Below are 21666 nucleotides of genomic sequence, written 5' to 3' on the forward strand. Positions count from 1 at the left end.
GGGAACCACAGCCAACCTCCAGAAAAGACTGCAACGCATACAGAACGCCTCGGCACGCCTCATCCTCGACATCCACAGCCACGTCACAGCCCTCCTGAGAAACCTACACTGGCTCCCCGCCAACAAGAGGATCACCTTCAAGCTCCTCACCAACGCCCACAAAGCACTCCACAACAGCGGCCCAGCATACCTCAATGAACGACTTACCTTCTACACCCCGAACCAACAGCTCCGCTACGCCGACCTCGCACTCACCACTGTTCCATGCATCCGCAAGACAACAACCGGCAGCAGATCATTCTCCTACCTCGCCGCCAAGACTTGGAACACCCTCCCCATCCAGTTATGGCAGACCAAGGACCTGCTGACCTACAGGAGACACCTCAAGACCTGGCTGTTCGAGCAGTAGCAGCTCCCCCTGCCCCTCAAGCGCCTTGGGACCCTCGCGGGTGAGTAGCACGCTCTACAAATGTACTGATTGATTGATTTTTAGTACTCCACTCCTGGCCGAATTCATAAATGGAAACTTAGAGTAGATAATAGGATTACTAATAATCTATGTGCAGAGTAGAATGAATCCCCACTCTGTATACTTATGTATGAGGTGTTTGCTGCACCTGAAGATTTTTCAGTCGGGGTAGATATTTCCACACACATAAGTATAGGGAGTGTGTCATCATAAAAATCTGCAGTGTGGATCAGTCCACAGTCTTAATAAGGAACTCCTTTTTTCAAAGCTGATTCTCTGATCCACATTACAAGGCTGCCTACACTTGTCACTGGGGATCCCTTTAGGCATCCTGCACAAGCAATTGGTGGCAGTATTTCTCAAATCAGGGAGGTATTCTACATTGAAGTTGAATCCCATCACACTTTCAACCCATTTCATCATCCTTTGAATTGCCCTCTCAGTTCCCTTACAAGTGAATATCTTATTTAAAGGTTTGTGGTAGGTCCTTTGTGTGAAAAGCAACCTCCAAAGAAATAATTGCAAATGATGTATGGTCCACATACATACAAGAGCCTTGTGTTCTATGACATAATACCTCCCTTCTGTCCTTTTTAATGATCATGAGAGGCTATCACTCTCTCCTCTCCTTATCCACTTGTGTCAGCACAGCACCAAACACATTTCAACTGGCCTCAGTGGTTAGAATTGCTCTGATAGTGGTCTCAATATGTCTCAGGCTAGGCATCATTCAGATCTAAGATTTTACATTTAAAAAAGCTACTTAGCATTCCTCAGACCAACCAACCTTAACTCATTTTTTCAATAGTAAACTCAAGGACGACACAACACTTGCAAAGTTCAAACTGAACTTTGAGTAATACTCCACTAAACCTAAAAATGATCTAACATCATCTTTATCACAGGGAGGTGGAGCCTTGATGTTTGATTCTGCCCAATTTAATTCAGGACTAACCCATTCGCCAGACACAGTGTGTCCCAGAGAAGAGAAGGTTTTAACCCTTAACCTACAATTCTCTCCAGTGTGAGACCCTTTTCCTTCAATTAATTGTTCATCAGCCTTTGGAAGCACATGGGCCAAAGCCAAGCTGAAGGTCATATTATCAATCTAAAGGCCCCATATTGTGTAACAAAAAATGTGAGGTCCGGAAGCTTCATGAAGTTACACATGGTGATATACTGCAGAAAGGTCCATAACACTAAGCACACTGATGACGTTCAACATGGAAAGTGGTTTGGTTATTTTTGGCAATGGTTGGAGATCGACTCATATGCACTCATTGAAGTCCCTAAGATTGACACCTCTAAAAAGAGATTTAAATCCAAGAGATTGAAACACATCTTTATTTTGGTGCCCCAGTCATCTTTCACTAAAACCACCTGTGTACACCACTCTGAGTCATTTAATTATTTGATGACTTTCAACTTTAACAATCAATCCAAGACCTTTTTTAGAGGTTCCAACTTGAGGGTAGGTACCCCCTCTACAACTTGCTTGGCATTTTTCTTTAAGATGAATTTGTGTTAAAAGCCTTTTAGTATCTGTACATTTACAGTCAATATCACCATCCTCACTAATATTCACTATTGACAGAACTTGATCATTAGAGTTGGGATTAATCATAATACCTAAATCCTTCTGATGTCGCCATCCTAACAGATTGTCTCCATTCTGAGCTATGTATAACTAGCCTATTGTTTCTCTCCTACTGAAGTTAATATTTGCTACTGTGTATCCAATAAGGTCTAGTTCCATGCCCCCATAACCACCAGGACTTTCATCAGAAGGAAACAATTCTAAATTCCACATACCAGATTTTCCCCCAGTTCTTCTTACCAGTGAGTGTGTATGGAGTCCCAGTAACGGCTAGGACTGACACCTCCCCCTGCACCTCAGTTACACATTCTGACATCAACATGTTTCCTCCGATAATCATTTCATCAATCTGGTGTCAGAATATGTAACATCACATTTTCATTGATGTTAGGTGTATCTACCACATTTTCGGTCAGATTTACAAGAAACCGGCACAGTGTGATGCTATGCCAAACTCAGTAGTGCAACGCTATGCCAGTTTTAAAACACAGGGCTGTGCAAGAATACGGCACAGCCCTGAGTTTCCCCTGCACTGGTGCTAAATTAGGCTGTGTGCTCCAACACAGGCATCCTTGCACCAAGGGTGTCTGCTTTGGGGGGGAGTTATTGTTTATGTTCAGGAAGGTATCTCTTCCTGCACATAAACAATATGCAATGGCAGTATGGCACTTCTATGTGTGCTGCAGAAAGCAGCACACATAGAAGTACCAAAGCGTCATTTTTGAATGATTGTTTATGTGCAGGAAGGCACACCTTCCTGCACATAAACAATCATCCTTCGCATTTTGCCCCTATGTGTACTGTAGAATACAGCACACATAGAAAAAGCAAAAAATGAGGAGAATTAAAAGCATTCCTTTTTGTTTTGCCATGCTAACGCCACCCTTGGGGGGGGCGTTACTTTTTGCCGCTGCCTCAGATTTTCAATTTCTCATAAATCTGGGGCAGCGTCAAAAGCAATGGGTGTTGCAATGGAACGACCACTGCAACACCCATTGCATGCCCCTCTGACGAAGAAAACTGTGTCAGAGGGGCCCATATATACAAGGGGGCGTAACGCCACAAAAAGTGTTGTTACACCTTGTGACAGATCGAACAGTATAAAGACAACGGAGAGGCGTTGTTATTATTTTGGTAAGTGGTTTATTCTAAGTTATATGGTGAAAAGTGTTTTAAACAAAGGTACGATTGGATTTTGCCATAATTCTGTCCTTGTTCTTTATCTTTTCCCAGATTGGTGATTTCTTATGTTGATCTTGTTGTCTCTTCCAGGTTGAAGTACGGCCTTGCCCACTCAGGTGAATCCAGGAAGATACCGGAAACAGAAGGAAAAAACGCGGAGGTAAGTATTGGGTCTATAACCGGGGGTTTTTCTCTCTCGACTATCGCTGACTGGGGAAAAGGTAAACACAAAAAGGAGGGGGTTGGTGCCAGTGAGGAGTTGGGGGAATGACGTGACCACATCTAATTTTAGTGAGGAATAAGTGTCACAGATGTGCTGGTCGCGGTGCCCCTTTCTAGTCCTCCCTTCCCACCCCTCCTCTATACCCCCTCCCCCTCCCCCTCCCCAGTCCCCTTTTTACTTATGCCTCTTTTCTGTGTCCACAAGGACCGTACCTTGCTTAGCCACGACCCTCCAGGGTCGTGGCTGGCGTCGTAGTGATCCTCCTGTGTGTCTCCTTCCTCCAGGCTCTGGCGCTCCTCTCTCCTCCCGTCCTCCTTCTTCCACTCGCGCTCCTCTCTTCTCCCGACCACCTTCTGCTCCTCGCGCTCCTTTCTCCTCCCGTCCTCCTTCTTCCACTCGCGCTCCTCTCTCCTTCCGACCTCATTCTGCTTCTCGCTCTCCTTTCTCCTCCCGTCCTCCTTCTGCTCCTCGTTCTGCCCCCGTCGCGGCGCGTCCTCCCCTTTTCTTCCGTCGTCCCGGAAAACCGTCCTGGTTTCCCAGGCAACGGCGTCCTGCCTGCCTCGCCGCGTTTCCCTGGTAACGGGGAGACGCGGAAGTGACGTATCGGCATCGTCCGATACGTCACTTGTGGCTCTCTGTGCCGGGAACACCCGGTCACACACCTCTCCCCATGAACGGTCCTGTTCGAGGACCGCAGTAGAGTCCGGGAACCGAGACAAAAAATCAGCCGGGCCTGTTGGGGTCCTGGTATGTGACGGACCTGAAAGGAAAATGGTTGTAGTTCAAGGAACCATCTTAAAATCCGGGAATTGGTATCCTTATGAGCGGATAACCAAGTGAGGGGAGCATGATCCGTAAAAAGTAAAAACGGTCGACCCAAAAGGTAATACTGTAATGTATCCACGGCCCATTTAATGGCCAAACATTCCTTTTCGATGGTTGGATAGTGCTTTTCCCGGGGAAACAGTTTTCTACTGACATATACTACCGGGTGATCCCTACCTTCCTCGTCGGGTTGGGCCAGTACCCCCCCCAAACCTACATCAGAGGCATCCGTGTATAAATGAAAAGGTTTCGAAAAATCCGGGCACCAGAGTATTGGGTCTCTGGTCAAAGCTAGCTTTCTGTTGTTCCGAAAAAGGTGCTAACCGATTAGGATGGGATTTAGACAAAAGATCTGTGAGAGGGGCGGCAAGGGTGGAATATTCGGGTATGAACCTTCGATAGTAGCCTACCAACCCTAGGAACGAGCGCAAATCTTTCTTGGTTGTAGGATTAGGTGCATTTAGAATGGCATCTACTTTTTTTGTTTGAGGTTGTAGGCTCCCTTGACTGATTTTGTATCCTAAGTATGATATGTCGGGTTTTCCTATAACGCACTTTTTGGGGTTGGCAGTTAACCCAGCGTTGGTGAGAGTGTGGAATATCTGTTGTAAATGTTTTAGATGCTCGTTCCAGGTTTCACTAAATATAACTACATCATCTAGGTAAGCTGCTGCAAAGGACTGAAATGGGTTTAAGAGTCTATCCATTAACCGTTGGAACGTAGCTGGCGCTCCATGGAGACCGAATGGTAGCACGGTGAACTGATAAAGACCGGACTGAGTGGCAAAAGCTGTTTTCTCTTTATCCTCTGGGGCTAAGGGAATCTGCCAATACCCTTTTGTCAAATCTAAGGTGGACATATATTTTGCTTTTCCTAGTTTTTCTAGGACGTCATCTACTCTGGGTTTGGGATATGTGTCAAACATTGAATGTTCGTTAAGCTTCCGGAAGTCAATACAGAATCTAATAGTACCATCAGGTTTTGGCACCAGAACAACTGGGGAGCACCAGGGACTAGTCGAAGGCTCTATCACTCCTAGTTCTAGCATTTTCTGTATTTCGGTCTCCATAATCTGTTTCCTTGCCTCGGGGATACGATGCGGCCGTAACCTAACAATTTTACCTGGTGTAGTTCTTATTTTATGGGTTATCAAGGTGGTTTTACCTGGCATTACTGAAAAGAACTTTCGGAAGTGCTCTAGTAAGCTATATACCTGTTCCTTCTCTGATCTCGTTAAGGTTTCATTTACTGCGGGTAGCCCCTCCTCATCGTTGTGTTCAGTTGGACAGAACTCGATATTTAAGTTGTTGCTAGGAGATAGGAATCTGGCCATTACTCCGGAAGTGTCCGAGTTGTCTGGTTCTTCCCATTTTTTTAGGAGATTTATATGATAAATCTGGGTTTTCTGAGGAGTGCTCGAGATTTCAATCAGGTAGGTGACAGGAGAAACAGCTCGTAGTACCTTATAGGGACCCTGCCATTTGCCGATCAGTTTTTGTTCAGACGTGGGACGCATTATTAACACCTGATCTCCTGATTGTAAAACCCTTAACTTACTCCCTCGGTTATAATACTGTTTTTGAGTTTGTTGAGCTCGTTCCATATTTACTCTGACTGTTTCCCATAAACCTTGTAGCTGAGACCGTAAATTGTGGGCATATTCTAGTAGGGGTCTTCCTCCTTCTTCTGCCTCTTCTTCCCATGTTTCAATGGCCATATCTAAAAGGGATCGAGGCTGTCTTCCGAACACGAGCTCAAAAGGGCTGTGGCCTGGAGAGGCCTGTTCATGGGTTCGTATAGCGTATAGCACTAATGGTAATTTTTGATCCCAGTCTCTCCCTGAGTCTTCTACTACTTTTCTCAGTAAGGTTTTTATTGTTTGGTTATACCGTTCCACCAGTCCATCCGTCTGGGGATGGTATACCGAAGTTCGAATTTGGGAAATACCTAATGTCTTACACACCTGCTTCATGAGGGTAGACATAAAGGGGGTCCCCTGGTCGGTGAGTAGTTCATGCGGAAACCCAACTCGAGAGAAGATGTTTATCATTGCTTGGGCAACCGTTTTGGTTGTCATACTTTTTAAAGGAACGGCCTCGGGATATCGGGTGGCATAATCAACCATGACTAGGATATACGTGTGACCTTTCGTTGATAGCACTACAGGCCCAATTAGGTCCATCCCTATCCTACTGAAGGGAATGTCTATGATCGGTAGGGGCATTAGAGGGGCTTTCTTAGGTCTACATGGTTCAGTAAGTTGGCACCTGGGACATTGGGAACAATATTTGCGTATGTGGGCGAAAACCCCCGGCCAATAGAACCGTCGGAGGAGATATTCTTCTGTTTTTTCCCTCCCATAATGACCCCCACCTGGTTGACAATGAGCCAGAGTTAGGACCTGATCTCTATAATGTTCTGGTACCAATAATTGTTGTTTCTGTTCCCCTGTACTAGTAGTGGTTATCCTGTATAAGAGGTTTTTCTTAATGAGGAAGTAGGGACCCACCTCCTCGGTTTCCTCCTCTTTTGCTGACTTCCAGGCTTGGGCGAGAGAAGGATCTTCTCTTTGTTGCTGGGGAAAACTGACAGGGGCCTCATGTGTTTCGGCAATAAGACCTGGGCTTTGTCCTGGTACCTCTTTTCCCAGATGATTCGCTCTTTCTACTCGTTTTTCTCTACGTGACAATTTCCTACGTGTTATGGGGCATTCTATAACACTGTCAGAAAAGGGAGCTTCTTTCCACCAGTCCTGTGTCAGTTTGGGTTGTCTAACATAATCCAGGATCTCTTGAAAATGTTCATAATCAGTTCCGATGATACACTCCTCGATCAGGTCTGTCATTATTCCCATAGGTAGGACATCCCGGTACGTTCCCCATTCCACCGTTATTTCATGTAAGGGGTATTGCTCTTTATCTCCGTGAATACAGCAAATATTCACCCATCGCTCTGCTTCTTTATCTACCACGTTTACTATATCTTTCCTCACTACAGATTGGCTACACCCTGAATCAATAAGAGCCCATACCGCTCGTCCATTGACGTTCAGGGTCTGTTTAAATTTCTGGTTACCTCTTCCGGTACACAGTACCCGTCGCCTAGTAACTCCTTTCTCCATTGGCTCACTACTATCCTGTTTCCTCGGGCACATACGGGCAATGTGTCCCCATTCCCTACAGTTATAACATTGGGGTCCGGCTATCGGTGGATGGTCGATTATTCTGCGAGGAACTGGTTCATCGGAAAGGGCTCTTGGAGTGCTTTTAGGGTTAGAAGGTCCCGGTTTTAGGCTGGGTCGGGGTGTTACACTTCTTATATCCGCCGAGCGATGATGGGCACATGCTAATTCGATCGCCATGTCAGTATTCACCTTTGGATGTTGACGGATCCAGTGTTTTGTGGCCGTGGGCAGGGCCTCCAGATATTGTTCGAGAACGATCGTTTGGATCACTTCCTCCCTACTATTCCCGGAAGGACCCAACCATTTCAACGCCAAATCTTTTACTCGATAATAAAAGGTTCGGGGATCCTCATTCGGTCCCCATTTGATTTTCCTGAATTTGACCCTATAGTATTCAGTGCCATGTCCCACACGTTCTAAGATACTAATCTTTATCTCTTGGTATGGCGTGGTTCCGCCCGGGTTTGCTGCTTGATACGCTGCTTGTAATATTCCCGTAAGTAGGGGGGCGACATACTGACCCCATCTATCCTCAGGCCATTGGGCTGATGAAGCCACTCTCTCAAAATTGGTGAAAAAGGCTTCGGGGTCTTCACCGTCTTGATATTTCTGCAACACAGAACTGGGTACATTGGGGTGAACCTTACTACTAGCAATAGTCTCGGTTAACTTTTTCATGGCCGTCTCGTGGACCAGTTGATTATTCGCTAGGATTGTTGCCTGACTTTTCAAAGCCGACTGTAAGGCTTCCCTGTCCTCTTTTGCTTCTCGCTGGTGTGCCTCCCACACCAACTGCAGATGTCGCTGGCCTTCGGCCAATTGTTTTATCATATCTTCCAACGAGGGGTTGTCATTCATTGTGTATACTGTTCGACTGTCGGGAAGGGGTGCAACAGGATTGATCCCACTTCTGACACCACTGTGACAGATCGAACAGTATAAAGACAACGGAGAGGCGTTGTTATTATTTTGGTAAGTTGTTTATTCTAAGTTATATGGTGAAAAGTGTTTTTAACAAAGGTACGATTGGATTTTCCCGTAATTCTGTCCTTGTTCTTTATCTTTTCCCAGATTGGTGATTTCTTATGTTGATCTTGTTGTCTCTTCCAGGTTGAAGTACGGCCTTGCCCACTCAGGTGAATCCAGGAAGATACCGGAAACAGAAGGAAAAAACGCTGAGTTAAGTATTGGGTCTATAACCGGGGGTTTTTCTCTCTCGACTATCGCTGACTGGGGAAAAGGTAAACACAAAAAGGAGGGGGTTGGTGCCAGTGAGGAGTTGGGGGAATGACGTGACCACATCTAATTTTAGTGAGGAATAAGTGTCACAGATGTGCTGGTCGCGGTGCCCCTTTCTAGTCCTCCCTTCTCACCCCTCCTCTATACCCCCTCCCCAGTCCCCTTTTTACTTATGCCTCTTTTCTGTGTCCACAAGGACCGTACCTTGCTTAGCCACGACCCTTCAGGGTCGTGGCTGGCGTCGTAGTGATCCTCCTGTGTGTCTCCTTCCTCCAGGCTCTGGCGCTCCTCTCTCCTCCTGTCCTCCTTCTTCCACTCGCGCTCCTCTCTTCTCCCGACCTCCTTCTGCTCCTCGCGCTCCTTTCTCCTCCCGTCCTCCTTCTTCCACTCGCGCTCCTCTCTCCTTCCGACCTCCTTCTGCTCCTCGCTCTCCTTTCTCCTCCCATCCTCCTTCTGCTCCTCGTTCTGCCCCCGTCGCGGCGCGTCCTCCCCTTTTCTTCCGTCGTCCCGGAAAACCGTCCTGGTTTCCCAGGCAACGGCGTCCTGCCTGCCTCGCTCTCGCCGCGTTTCCCTGGTAACGGGGAGACGCGGAAGTGACGTATCGGCATCGTCCGATACGTCACTTGTGGCTCTCTGTGCCGGGAACACCCGGTCACACACCTCCTTGTGAATATGGAACAGTGGTTAGCGCCACCAGAGCGTCACACAAAGTGACGCTCCAGTGGCAATAGGGCCTTGTAATCTGGATCTTTGTATTTAAGGATTCCTACTACACACAAGCTAAGTGACCCATGTTTCCACAATTTCTGCACAACATATTGCGGGCATAACAACTTATTACGCCTGTAACATTTATTTAACTATGCATTCCTTGAATATGCTTACGTTTCTGGGATAAGAGTACAGTATGTTTGTTACCTTAATACAGACTATTCCATGGTCTTTCAATTGTGCCTGGTGCGCCAATTTGCATTTCCGTGAACCAACATTACGTATGTCAAATTCCTTCTAAAATATCATTGGTGAACTTTAGTGTGGGAATTTTCGTCAAATGTTTGTCCTGTACCCTTACGTGAGAGATATAACATACCCCAGTTGATCTCTGATTAGAGAATATGTTAAGTCCCTAAATACATTGATACATGCCACACATTTCAAAGAAGTGACCTAGTGTTCAACATTTTCCTTCTTGGCTTGTACCCTAGTGAAAAGCATGTGTCTATCCATTCCAAAATTGATTCATGGTCCAAAATGTCTCTCCAGCACGGTTATTGACATTTCTTGAATGTCCCTTAGTTCTCCTTCCCCATTACCCACTGTAATCTCATCTATTTTTTCGTAGATGTTGGGATTTTCAGTCACTAGGTTGTGAAGTACTACTCCAACTGTAAATTGTAGCTTAATCGCAAGTTGTTGACATTGTACTGTGAAAATGTTTGAAAGACTAATTTCATATTTCGCTCTGCAAGGTGAATCCTCAGTGATACGTGGTTCTTCAAATGATGGAGTTGGCCTATTCCATCAGAGGCCACTCGTCACCACTGTTAAGTTTATTAATGAATGCCAGGCATGCTGCAGTTCTCCTAGTTTGTTATCGAATGCCAGAAATGGTGCAGTTCTCCTAAGTTATTAATGAATGCCAGATATGGTGCAGTTCTCCTCTCCTAGTTTTATTTCTCCACCAGCAACAAAGACAGACAGCACGATGCAGACACATTTGATGGTCAGCTTCCACTGTTTTCAAGGAGCAATTGAATTTCATTACACTGCTCCCCAGACGACTTAGGATAAGATGTGATTTTTCTCATAACCAGGACTCAGGACTTCATTTAAATGCTGGACTGTTCACCAACCCAGTGGAAGGAAGGTCTCTGCTGACCTGGTAGAAGATGCCCATCATGCTTAGAGATTTCCAACAAGGAGTCAGGAATCTGTGTGCCTTCAGCTGTTCCACCTCATGGAGGCTCCACTGAAGGCACTGAAGATATTCTATGTGGCTGTCATATTTAATGGACACGCTCAGCAATGTTATTTGTTTTTTAAAAACCTAGCCCACAAAAGCACACATTTGTCCCTAAAAGGCTGACAGCCTAGGAGTTTTCTTTAGGGTACAAGAGGCATTTCTTCAATTTCTTTTTTAGGACCAGAAACCTTTCCTTCGTGGTCCTGAACAGAAAGAAATGTGAAACAGAAAGACTTCTAATTTAAAATGACTGATGGCCCCATGGTAGACATTCATTGGATGGTCAAAGGTTGCTGTCAGCAGAACCAGCAGAGGCTTCCCCTTGTGAAACACAGTATTTCCGCCAGTTCCAATTAGAGTAGGGACCTACAAGTTTGAGGGACTGGACATCTTTTGGATGGATGTCCCATCAAATTCTAAAAGAGGTCCTCGGTTCCTCTTAGGTCACAGTCCTTACTAATCAGTATATGCTACTAGTAAATCTATCCTCACACATCTTTGCTTTCAGCAACATGATTGATATGTGTTCACACAGTACTACGTCAAACTTGGAGCACACTCTTTACGTATCATGCATGACACCAATGCTTAATAAATTATATTGCCATCCACACCCTTCTCCACCCCTCTGTGTTTAGAGCCTGATGTGATAGTAGGACGCTTTGTAGCAGCTCTTCCATTTTCAGCACAAGCTGCATTCCAGCGTTATTAGTTCCTGTCTCCTGCTAATGGTATTGAAAATTTCTTTTGGATTGGCATTTTTATCTGACCATTGCTATTTCAAAGCATGCCAAATTGTGCCCATTTCAAACTGTTCTTCAAGAAGCTGTCATTTTAAAGTAAGCACATAATAAAGTGCGTTTACAGCTGTAAAATTATACATTTTTATTGTGGGCTACTAATAAAGTGCGTTTACAATTGTAAAATTATACATTTTTATTGTGGGCTACTGTTATATTTGTAAACCAAATTAGTTTGAATGTCCTGCCTACAGGTTGCTTTCAGTGCTTCTGTATGCCATTATATTGAAAACCTATATTTTGTGGCTTTCTAGTGTGCTTTCAGTACACTTGCGGATCCAGCTTATAAAGACTATTATATCACCAATTGTAGCTCTGGTGTTCATTCTAATTTCCCTATCTATCTATCTATCTATCTATCTATCTATCTATCTATCTATCTATCTATCTATCTATCTATCTATCTATATTTGCAACACTATCCATACAACCTCTCTCGGTTATCTATCTTTAAAACACTTCCAATCTATACAAACCTCTCTGTCTTTGCAAGTATTCTTATCTGCCTGTGTTTGCAAGCCTCTCTGTCTTTATGAGCTTCACTATTTATTTGTAAGAAAGTTTTACCAAAATATTGTTTTAAAGCATTAGCAAAGGGAAGAGGCTGGCAGACAGATGGACTCGGTTTTTAAAGTCTGGGGCTAGCCAAAACCGTTTTAAATTTGCTACAATTATGTGTATAACATTGATACTTACAGGGTTTTTTTGAGTCAGACTCATCCATTATTGCTGTTGTGCCATTCACATATTTCTTGCAGCCACTGCATCATGTATCATGGGACATGTGAGAACAAGTCAGCTACTGACTGATTTCTCTTTCAGTTTCACCATGCTGCACAAGTAGCACATCCGCACATAAAATATTGCCCTTCTGCATTAAGGACCACTATGGTAATGAGTGCTTCTTTGAATTTAAATAAATACAAAATATACAAAAACAAAAGTACAGACTTGTGCATCTTATTAAAACAAATGAATGTAAGAACTTACCGGACAAAAACAGTGTGTCATTCTTGAATTTTCACTAAAATGTAAAGCGAATCATGGTGACAATTTGCAATTGGTATATAAGAACTAATTCCACCAACACATCTTCAAACAAACAAAAAACAATTCATAAAGAAGTATTTCTTCCTCACTAAAATTAAACACATTGAACCAAGTGAACAATTTACAAAGCACTACAAATATTTTGAAACTCCAACATAAAATACATTCTACAAAACTGTAATCATAAAAATATGCACATTTACTATTCCCATCCAAACCTGTCACATTGTAAAAAGCTTTGGACTTCGAGGAGGTAGATTTAGTATGCCCATTCCAATGGAAGTCACGTTGGGAAAAGGTTTGATTCTGAGAGGGGTATATTTGCTATTCCAACTCCAATCTAAGCCACACTTGGTAAAGTGTTGGACTTTGAGGGGTACAGATTTACTATTCCGGGTCCAATCTAAATCACATTGAGAAAAATGTTGAACTTTAAGGGGGTTACATTTACTATTCATACACAAATCTAAGCCACACTTGGGGGTGGAGAATAGATTTACTATTTTCACTGGATCCACCCTAAGACACATTGAATTCAGCACTGGACCTTAAGCAGGATAAATGACCTATTCCACTACAGTTTATGCCACATTGGGGAAAACCTTGGACTGTGAGGGGGTAGACTTACTTGTCTAATTCCAATTCAAGGTACATTGTGGAAGGTGTTGACATTTAGAGGAATAGATTTGCTATTTACACTCCAATATAAACCACATTGAGGAAAGGGTTGGATTGTAATGTGGGAAAAATTGACTATTCCTACTCAAGTCTAAGCCACATTGGGGAAGGTGTTGTTTTGAGGCAATAGATTTACTTTTCCCAATTTGACCTAAGGCACAGTGAGGAAAGCGTTGGACTTTGATGGGAATAGATTTACTATTCCAACTCCAACCAAAGCTTCATTAAGAAAAGCTTTTGATTCTAAGGAGGGAGACTTACTATTACCACTCCAATTTAAGCCACATTGGGGGAAGCATTTGATTTTGAGGGGGTAGAATTACTACCACCCCTTCAATCTGAAGCACATTGCGGAAACCATTGAACCTTGATGGATGTAGACTTAATATTCCCACTCCAATCTAAGCTACATTGGAAAAAGTGATAGAGTTTGAGGGGAATAGACTTTACTATTCCACTCCAATCTAAACCACATGGGGGAAAGTGTTCAATTTTGAGGGGAATACATTCATTATATTCACTCCAATCTGCACCATTTTGCATGGTAACCTTCAAAATTTTAGAGAGTTCAAGTCACTACTCTCACTATAGTGTAAAATAAACAAATTGTTAGAAAAATGTAACATTACATTTCAAACAAGATCTAGATTTACTCCAAACAAATTTACAATAAAGAATACAATTTACAAAATGAAAAATTAATCTATATTAGTAAACTAAGAAATAAAATAAAAATGAATGAATACATTTACAACTTACAAAACTTAAAAATATAATAATATACATTTTACTACAATTTAAACAAGAAAAAAAACACTTCTATGAAATATATTTTAAATGTAATATTAACAAATAATATCAGTGTAATATTTAACTTTCTAAATTGAAATAAAGTTAAATGATTTTTATTGACTGTCAAATATTATCTAACTTAAAAATATTTAAGACCCCAAAAGATAACAAATACGGTACAAAAATAAACAAGAACATAGCATAAAATATCTATATATTATACACACAAAACTATATGAATCCACAATATGATTAACAAATATATTAAAACACCTCAAACATAGGTGCAATCCCTTACTTTACATGTAGTGTTATATGACACTCCTGCCATTTCCAGGAGCTCTACACAATGGGGGTTATTCTAACTTTGGAGGAGTGTTAATCCGTCCCAAAAGTGACGGTAAAGTGACGGATATACCACCAGCCGTATTACGAGTTCCATAGGATATAATGGACTCGTAATACGGCTGGTGGTAAATCCGTCACTTTTCCGTCACTTTTGGGACGGATTAACACCTCCTCCAAAGTTAGAATAACCCCCAATATGTTTTACTAGTAATAGGTATATTGGTTCTTAATTTATATTGCTCGTAAGAATGGATGTCTGAGCCGGCTGCAGCTGTGGCTGGAACTTTACTTTGTGGCCCGGGGAGCACCAAGTATGTGAGCTGCAAGCAGTTAACCGAGCCATTCTCCCAGCTTGCATTGGTGTTTTCACTGGCTCACGCTAATGGTAGCCTTAAATCACCTGAGTGTCCAAGTTAACTGTCAACACTTATGAGCATAATCTGTGTTGAGAAATTCTGTGTTACCACCCTTCTCATTTGAGACAGTAATTACAGTGAGTTGTTTTTATTGGGAGGGAAAGAAAACCTGTTATTCTTCCTTGTAGTCCGCCCATTGCCTCACTTCATTTTTGTGTCTCTAAGAAAGTTCTGTGGAGTCGATGCTCCGCCGAGGCCGGTTCACAAACGTTCTGTGAACGTCACACTCGGCGAGCATTCACAACTGGAAGTTTTATCGACAGCGAAATCTCTTTCTCCCAGCACAGGACCCCTTCTCTAGGTTCCTGGAAAGTTATGTTGAAGGTACAAAGCAGGGGGTCATAGGATACAAACAAGTTTGATGCTGGACCTTACTCCTAGGGCAAACAATACTGTTCAGATAGCTTAAGAGGCTTCCCTCGGAAGGAGGGCGCACCAGATTGAGTGCCAAAAGCCTGCATTGCGACATCAACACTCTGATGGACCCAGATAGTGTGGGGGATTGAAAGTTTGTACTCGAGTCAAGAGGCTCTATGTGAGACGTGACACCATCAGACAGACCTGGCATTTTATTCAAAGCGTTTCGCATGTTATGATGTTTTTAGTCCTTGCCTAAAATTTTTAAACTAAAATTGAATATCCCAGATTTTGTCTGAAAAAACAGGGAATCATAGACTGCAGATGATGTTGTGTCATCCATGCTTGCTGGTGCTCAGCAGTTCAGCAGCAGGATGTCAGAGACAGACATATAGGGCTAGGTAGGTACATCAGAGGGCTACTGCTTTCCAGAGCAACAACAAAGAAATGCAGAGCTCTCAAATTTCCTGACCCATGCTTGTGTAGCTGATGCAGTCCATGTTTTTTGGCTTTGCATTCTGGACTTGTCCCTGATGTTTTTGTAAACAGGACAGACAGGGAGACCCTGCCAGGACATAATACTGAATAACTATCCAAGATCCTAGCTATTTGAAGTCATTTCCCACTGTTGTACTAAGCATCTGTTTGCAGTTAAGGGAGTCCTTATGTTAGAGGTTACATCAGCAGTCTTGTAGGCGGGAGGTCCTAATTGCATAGTTCTAATGGGAATCAATATAATTTTCTCTGTCTGTAAAAGCAATGTTAGGCAGTACTGTAGTTTTATTAAGTAAACAGTCTTTATTTCAAGCAGTGATCTATACTGAGTACGCTTTGTATAGTCCTTGAGAACCGCTATTTAGGCCAAACACTGAAAGTCGGTCCTTCCTTCTGCAAATCGGTAGTCCCATCAACAGCTCTTGGGCTCCTTTCACCAGATTTGCCGCTCTGTGTATTCTTGGCCTTGGAAGAACGCAAAAAGGGAAATGCCCTGATAAACTGGTTTAAAGCTCTCTTATGACTGTCCAACACCATCACCCGTGTTGACCAAACAAGTGTAGTGCTCCAATGACTTGTGACCGCACATACACAAACACTAATAGTGTGGTTTAGTGCGAAGGGTCAAAAGTGTGTAAGTGCCCAGACTTTCATACAGTTTAGGTGCCCCCACTACTTGCCAGAAATGTTACCAACCCTGCAACCACTTGAATGGTGACAATAGTACTTGGCAGGTGGATCCTTGGTGCCCTTCTCACTGATAGGTTAAACAAGCGAGGATCCAGAAGTTGTGCCCAGTATTTGAATACTGCGTATAAAGATGGCCGCTACTTCTCACGAGTGCCCGAGGTCTTGTAAGATCTCGGGCCTTGCTTCAATACGGAAGTAAAAAGAAGCAAAAAAACAAGACAGGCAACATTCCAGATAATATGCCAGACATAAAAATGGCACCTCTTATTAGTTTCTTCAGAACACCTCTAGACCTGTGGAAGGCAGAAGAAGAAATACTCCTGCTAAACCCTGGATAACAGAAAGATACTACCTACTGTAAACTGTGGAGAGAAACCCTAAGGGCTGGATCTTCTCCCACTTGTTCCCAGGACTGAAGAGTGTTCTTTAAGGGCTTAGTGGCTTTCCTCCTCTAAGCTCCTATAAGCTCCAGGGACACAAAAGCTGCAAGAAGCCAAAAACTGAGCCCAGCAGAACAGACCCAACAGGAATTGCCATGGGCCCTGCTTATAGCTTCTGGAAAATTGAGTCTTAATCCACCAGTGGTCCTGGACTGGTGAAGATTAAACTCTTTCCCCATTGCGACTTCCAGACTTTTCCAAAAAGGGACAGAGGCTACCACCAAACCAGTGCTGGACTGTAGTCACTGACACTGCATCGCATGTCGGATTTAACTTGCTGGTCTGCCCCACTGAAAGTAGTATAACTTCCATAGACATTTCTAGGTCCAAGCATAGAGGAATTCCACAGAGACTGATGTTGAGTTGTAGCTGACCCCTGAGAAGGCATTCCAGGGTAAGACTTCAAACATCACCCACTGTGAACTTTTCTGCCATCGATGTGTGAGCCTCAAATTTCATCCCAAAGTCGGCACTTCCAATGAAGCCTGCACTCAAAACAGCTGATGGTAATGAGCCCTCCTTAGGATCCAGCTGGCACCCAACTTGCTGACCGCTTCAGGAAAAGGATTTTTTGCAAGCAAAAGACCAAGGGCCTCATTACCAGTTTGACTGTCAAACTCACAGGGAAAACGCCACCGTCATACCAGTGGAGCCCCCCAGCATATTACAATATTCCTGCCAGGTGGGAACATCATATTATGCATTCCCGCCAGGCTGACCGGTGGGAACAGTGCATCGGTATTGGTCTTGGCTCCCTTAAGCTCCCTTGGTCTAGCACACCAGTACCATCGGAATGCACACTGTCTACAAAGTAGACAGTGCGCCTTCAGATGGTGCTGGGCACGGTCTCCCCTAAGGCCCCCAGCACTGGCTTTTTACCATCCTTTCCATGGTAGGAAAAGCTGGTGGAAAGCTGAGTTGTAATTAGCCAGGCAGTGCTGAGTTCAGTGGCCCCGTGGCTGAGTACAATTGAAGCTGGCGTCAGCCCATTGTGAACATTGTTCCTGAAGTGACAGTGGTCCTCTGGTGGGTCTATCCGCCAGGGTTGTAATATGGTGGTCGGGGCGCCTGGAGTGCAGAGGTCCGACCATCCTTAGACTACCACACTCGTAATGAATGTAAGCTTTGCAGCTGACCGAACTTAATCCCTATGTCTGACCCACACTCTATCAGGATCAGCCTATGTTTTGACTTTGATCTGGTGTTGTGCTTCCAGATATCCCCAGTCAGCATCTTGCTGTTTTGTTGCTAGAAACACCTAAAAGTTCGAAAACATTTCTTCAGTTCCCTACATCTGTTTTTGTTATACTTTTTGGGTTCTATTTGCTCGCTAAAAATTTCTCATTTTGTAGGTTGGAGTGGGATTTTCATTATGTTTCTTACTTCATAACTATTTTGGTACTGTTAAATGATTTACACATTTCTTCTAAGTTAAGCCTGTCTGCTCTGTGCTACAGTACCCAAGGGTTGAGCTCAAGTTTAAATTATTTAGACCTAACTAAAACTAGTCAGGAATAGTGACATCATTACTTGAATAGGACTATCTTCCACTTCAACTAATATGCCACTTTTTCACAGTCAAGATTTCCCTAGTCACTAATCTCTAATTTAAAGCATTGTGATACAGTTGATAATGTTGGGATCACAGGTATGTGAAGGACTGATTCCTTTGTTTGACATGCTTTTTCTTGTCTACTTTTCCTGGTGACATGAGTCATCATTAGTCTGTAACCTGGTTAAGATGCACTGAAAACTGTGTGTGAATTATGTATTCTAGAAAGTTGTGAATAACTCTGCAAGTAATGTCACTGTTGGAAAGTGGATTATTGGTCAGGGCAGGTAAGTACCTACACTTAGCAACAGGCCACTAACCTCCACTTAGGTCCAGTTATATCTCAATAAATTGAACCCCTTGGTTAAAAAGTCCAGAGTTCAGGCCACCCACAAGGTAACACTGTCAAACTTACTTTCAGAAGTGTTTCTTGATTCAGGAATGTGGTCCACAGCACCAGCCAAGAGTTCAGAGGCTCTGGCTTGCCTCTTGGGTCTGGGACGACAAATCCCACAATGTACCTCTTCAACCTATGAAGTTGCTTCAAACTTCTGGCTCTTCTTCCAGAGGTCATTTTTGGGTCTCTGAAGTGTTCACAACTTGATCCAAGGTTCCAGAAGCTCTGAGTTGCTCCTTGGGCATTGGGACTACAGTTCCCAGAATGCACCTGGTCAGAATCCTCAAATGACTACTGGACGCTTGTCAGCTGGGCTCTGCTTGCAGGACCTGATTCAGGGGACTCGGGGCAGCTCCTTTGTATCTGTATCAAACAGGAAGTCCCTTCTTGAAGCAGTAGAAGACAGGCAAAGTCCTTTTAGTGGTGAAGCCCAAGTGTGCAGCTGGTGCAGTCCTTCAGAGTGCAGTGTCCAGGTGCAGGTCAGGGGTTCAGCAGGGCAGTCCACCTTCTTCTGTGTCTTGTTCCTTGTAGGAATCTGAGGTGTGGGTGCAGCTCTGCCATATTTATCCTTGCTCCTGGGTGAAAACAGGCGGATCCTTGGTGTTCAATCACAGGTAGTCTCCCCCCCTTTGACAACCACTTCCTGGGAAGTGTGGCAAAAATCAATCCAAGGTAGCAACATTCCTCAAAAATCCAACATGGCTGAAAGTGATTTTTGCAGGTTAAACCTGGCTGACCCCGCCCACTGATAAAATCCATTTGGAACATTTCATGATATAAAGCATGTTTTACATGCACTTTTAAAAAGCTTTTTTTCCATACAGGCTCCATACAGGCTTGTCTCATGAAAAAGAATGTGAAAAGCCTTTGAAAGCTACCAAATAAAATATTAGCAAACTAATTCCACTACTTTCTACAATTCATAGTTTGTGGTTACAATACTCAAAATGAACTTACACTTACAGTACCGTTAATGTGCAATTGTATAACACTGAATGAAATGGCCTCCGAACTACTAGGATCTTTGGAGGCATCGTAGAACTATAACATTGAGTCTGTAGGCCCCCCACTGAAACAATAATTACATTTGAAGACACTCACTGAATCATTACTGGAATCTGGGGTTCCTCACTGAGTTATTACTGGAATTCAGGGACCTGACCTAAGCAATTTCCTCAATTGAAATTTTAGAACAATACACAAAAATATAGAAACAAGTTGATATCAAATAAATACAAAAACGATTAGCTTTTTTATATAATTCACAAAGAAATATAGAACAAAATAAATGTTGTTTTTAATGGAAGGTTGGAGTTTTTCTAAATCTGTATTTTTCAATTAGAAGTATCAAGAGAAAAGCTAAATTCTAGGATATCGCTTTTTCATTTTTGGTTCTAATGCTTGGTTTGTTTTTGGCAGTGCTTCAATTGAGGCCACCTATTAACTATACTATATTGCGTTTGCTGTACTTGCGCTGCTCCAAGGAACATGTTCATGTGTAATAATCAGAAAAACTTTATTACCCTTTACAGATATTTGTCTAATGCATGAGATACTGTGTCAAACTGAAAACTTTAAAATATAGTTACACAGTCCTGTGATCACAGTTTGTATTTTTATCCAACAGTGAGATGTTGACTGTGATGAGAGGAAGAAGAATCTTTTGTTCCTTGATCAAATCGCATGGAATTCTTGAACAGCCAGCAGTAATCAACCTTTGTTGCATATGGAGACTGAACAGCAGTGCAGTAGACTGGAATGCTGTCCATGCTGGCAAGGTGGCTGTTATGACTGCTTCCACTGATGGGTAAAATCACTTTAACATTGTTTGTTTTCAAATGTAAACTTCTCTGTTGAAGGTGGACTTTGATTAGTTATGCAACGAGTCATCAAGTTTTTTTTTTTTGCATTCTTTTATTTAGTTTTTTTTGCTTTTGTTCATAGCTGGTTGTCCTGATCAGTGAGCTGTGACTGCTCACCCCAGATGCCTTATTCATGGGCAATTTAGTCCATTATGTCTGCTGTTACATTCAATATAGTTAGGGTTAGTGAGCACAGTATTGAGAAGTTTTAGTGAATGCTGTGTGGGTTAGGAGTTAGAGAAGAGAGCACAAGGCAAAATAGTTTCACATCCGAAAGCTCTGAAAGAGTGGTCTGAAAGGAGGACAGACACATGTAAGTATGGCCCCACTGAGTCCCAGGTCTACCAGATTTTCAGAGTCTTCAATTAACTCATCATTTTCATGGTGGCTGAAGAAAAGTGCCCTATTTTTGGCATGGTTACCCCCACTTTTTGCCTCCTAGCAGAGTGCTTAGACTATTTTCACTGGGATCCTGCTAACCAGGACCCCAGTGATTCTGCTCTCCGCCTCTAAATTTAGTTGCTTAGATCCTTTGTGCACTCCACAATTGGTGTCCCCTTATAAGTCCTGAGTATATGGTACTTAGGTACCCAGGGCATTGGGACACCAGGGGTTCTCCATGGGCTGCAGCATGTATTATGCCACCAATGGGAGACAATGCAAAATGTGTCTGCAGGTCTGCCTTTGCAGCCTGCACGAAAAGGTACATGCACACTTTCACCACACGAACTACACCAGGTCACTGTAAGTAACCCTTATGGGCTAAGAGGGCCTGATGCAGGTCCCTGTGTGTCTCTTCAAACTCTGGCTCCATTGCACTGGACTTCGTAAAGATCACTACCTATGTCTAGCTACAAAATGGTAACTCAGGACCTGGACACGTTTGGTATCAAACATGTCAGAATCATACCCCAATATGGTTGCCAGTATTGGTTGCCTGTGTCCATCTACTCTGGGGGGTCCTTAGAGGACCCCCCAGTATTGCTCCTACCAGTCTTCTAGGGCTTTCCAGGCAGCCCGCACAGCTGCCACCCCTCAGACAAGATTCTGCCCTTCTGCTGCTTGATCTTCTCAAGCAGGTGAAGGCAGAACAAAGAATTTCTTGT

The 21666-nt window shown here is 43.3% G+C and overlaps 1 protein-coding gene across 1 annotated transcript in view; it reads left to right on the forward strand.

Annotated features, from left to right (window-relative positions):
- LOC138266552 (dehydrogenase/reductase SDR family member 4-like) overlaps nt 1–21666 on the forward strand; it is a 208403-nt gene that overhangs the window by 5586 nt on the left and 181151 nt on the right. The window contains exons 2-3 of the mRNA XM_069215404.1: nt 3339–3408; nt 20326–20505. Coding sequence (XP_069071505.1) covers nt 20330–20505 — 176 coding nt within the window. The 5' untranslated portion in view covers nt 3339–3408; nt 20326–20329. The remainder of the gene's footprint in view (nt 1–3338; nt 3409–20325; nt 20506–21666) is intronic.

The sequence above is a fragment of the Pleurodeles waltl genome, chromosome 11 (assembly GCF_031143425.1).
Source record: "Pleurodeles waltl isolate 20211129_DDA chromosome 11, aPleWal1.hap1.20221129, whole genome shotgun sequence".
NCBI classification, from domain to species: Eukaryota; Metazoa; Chordata; class Amphibia; order Caudata; family Salamandridae; genus Pleurodeles; species Pleurodeles waltl.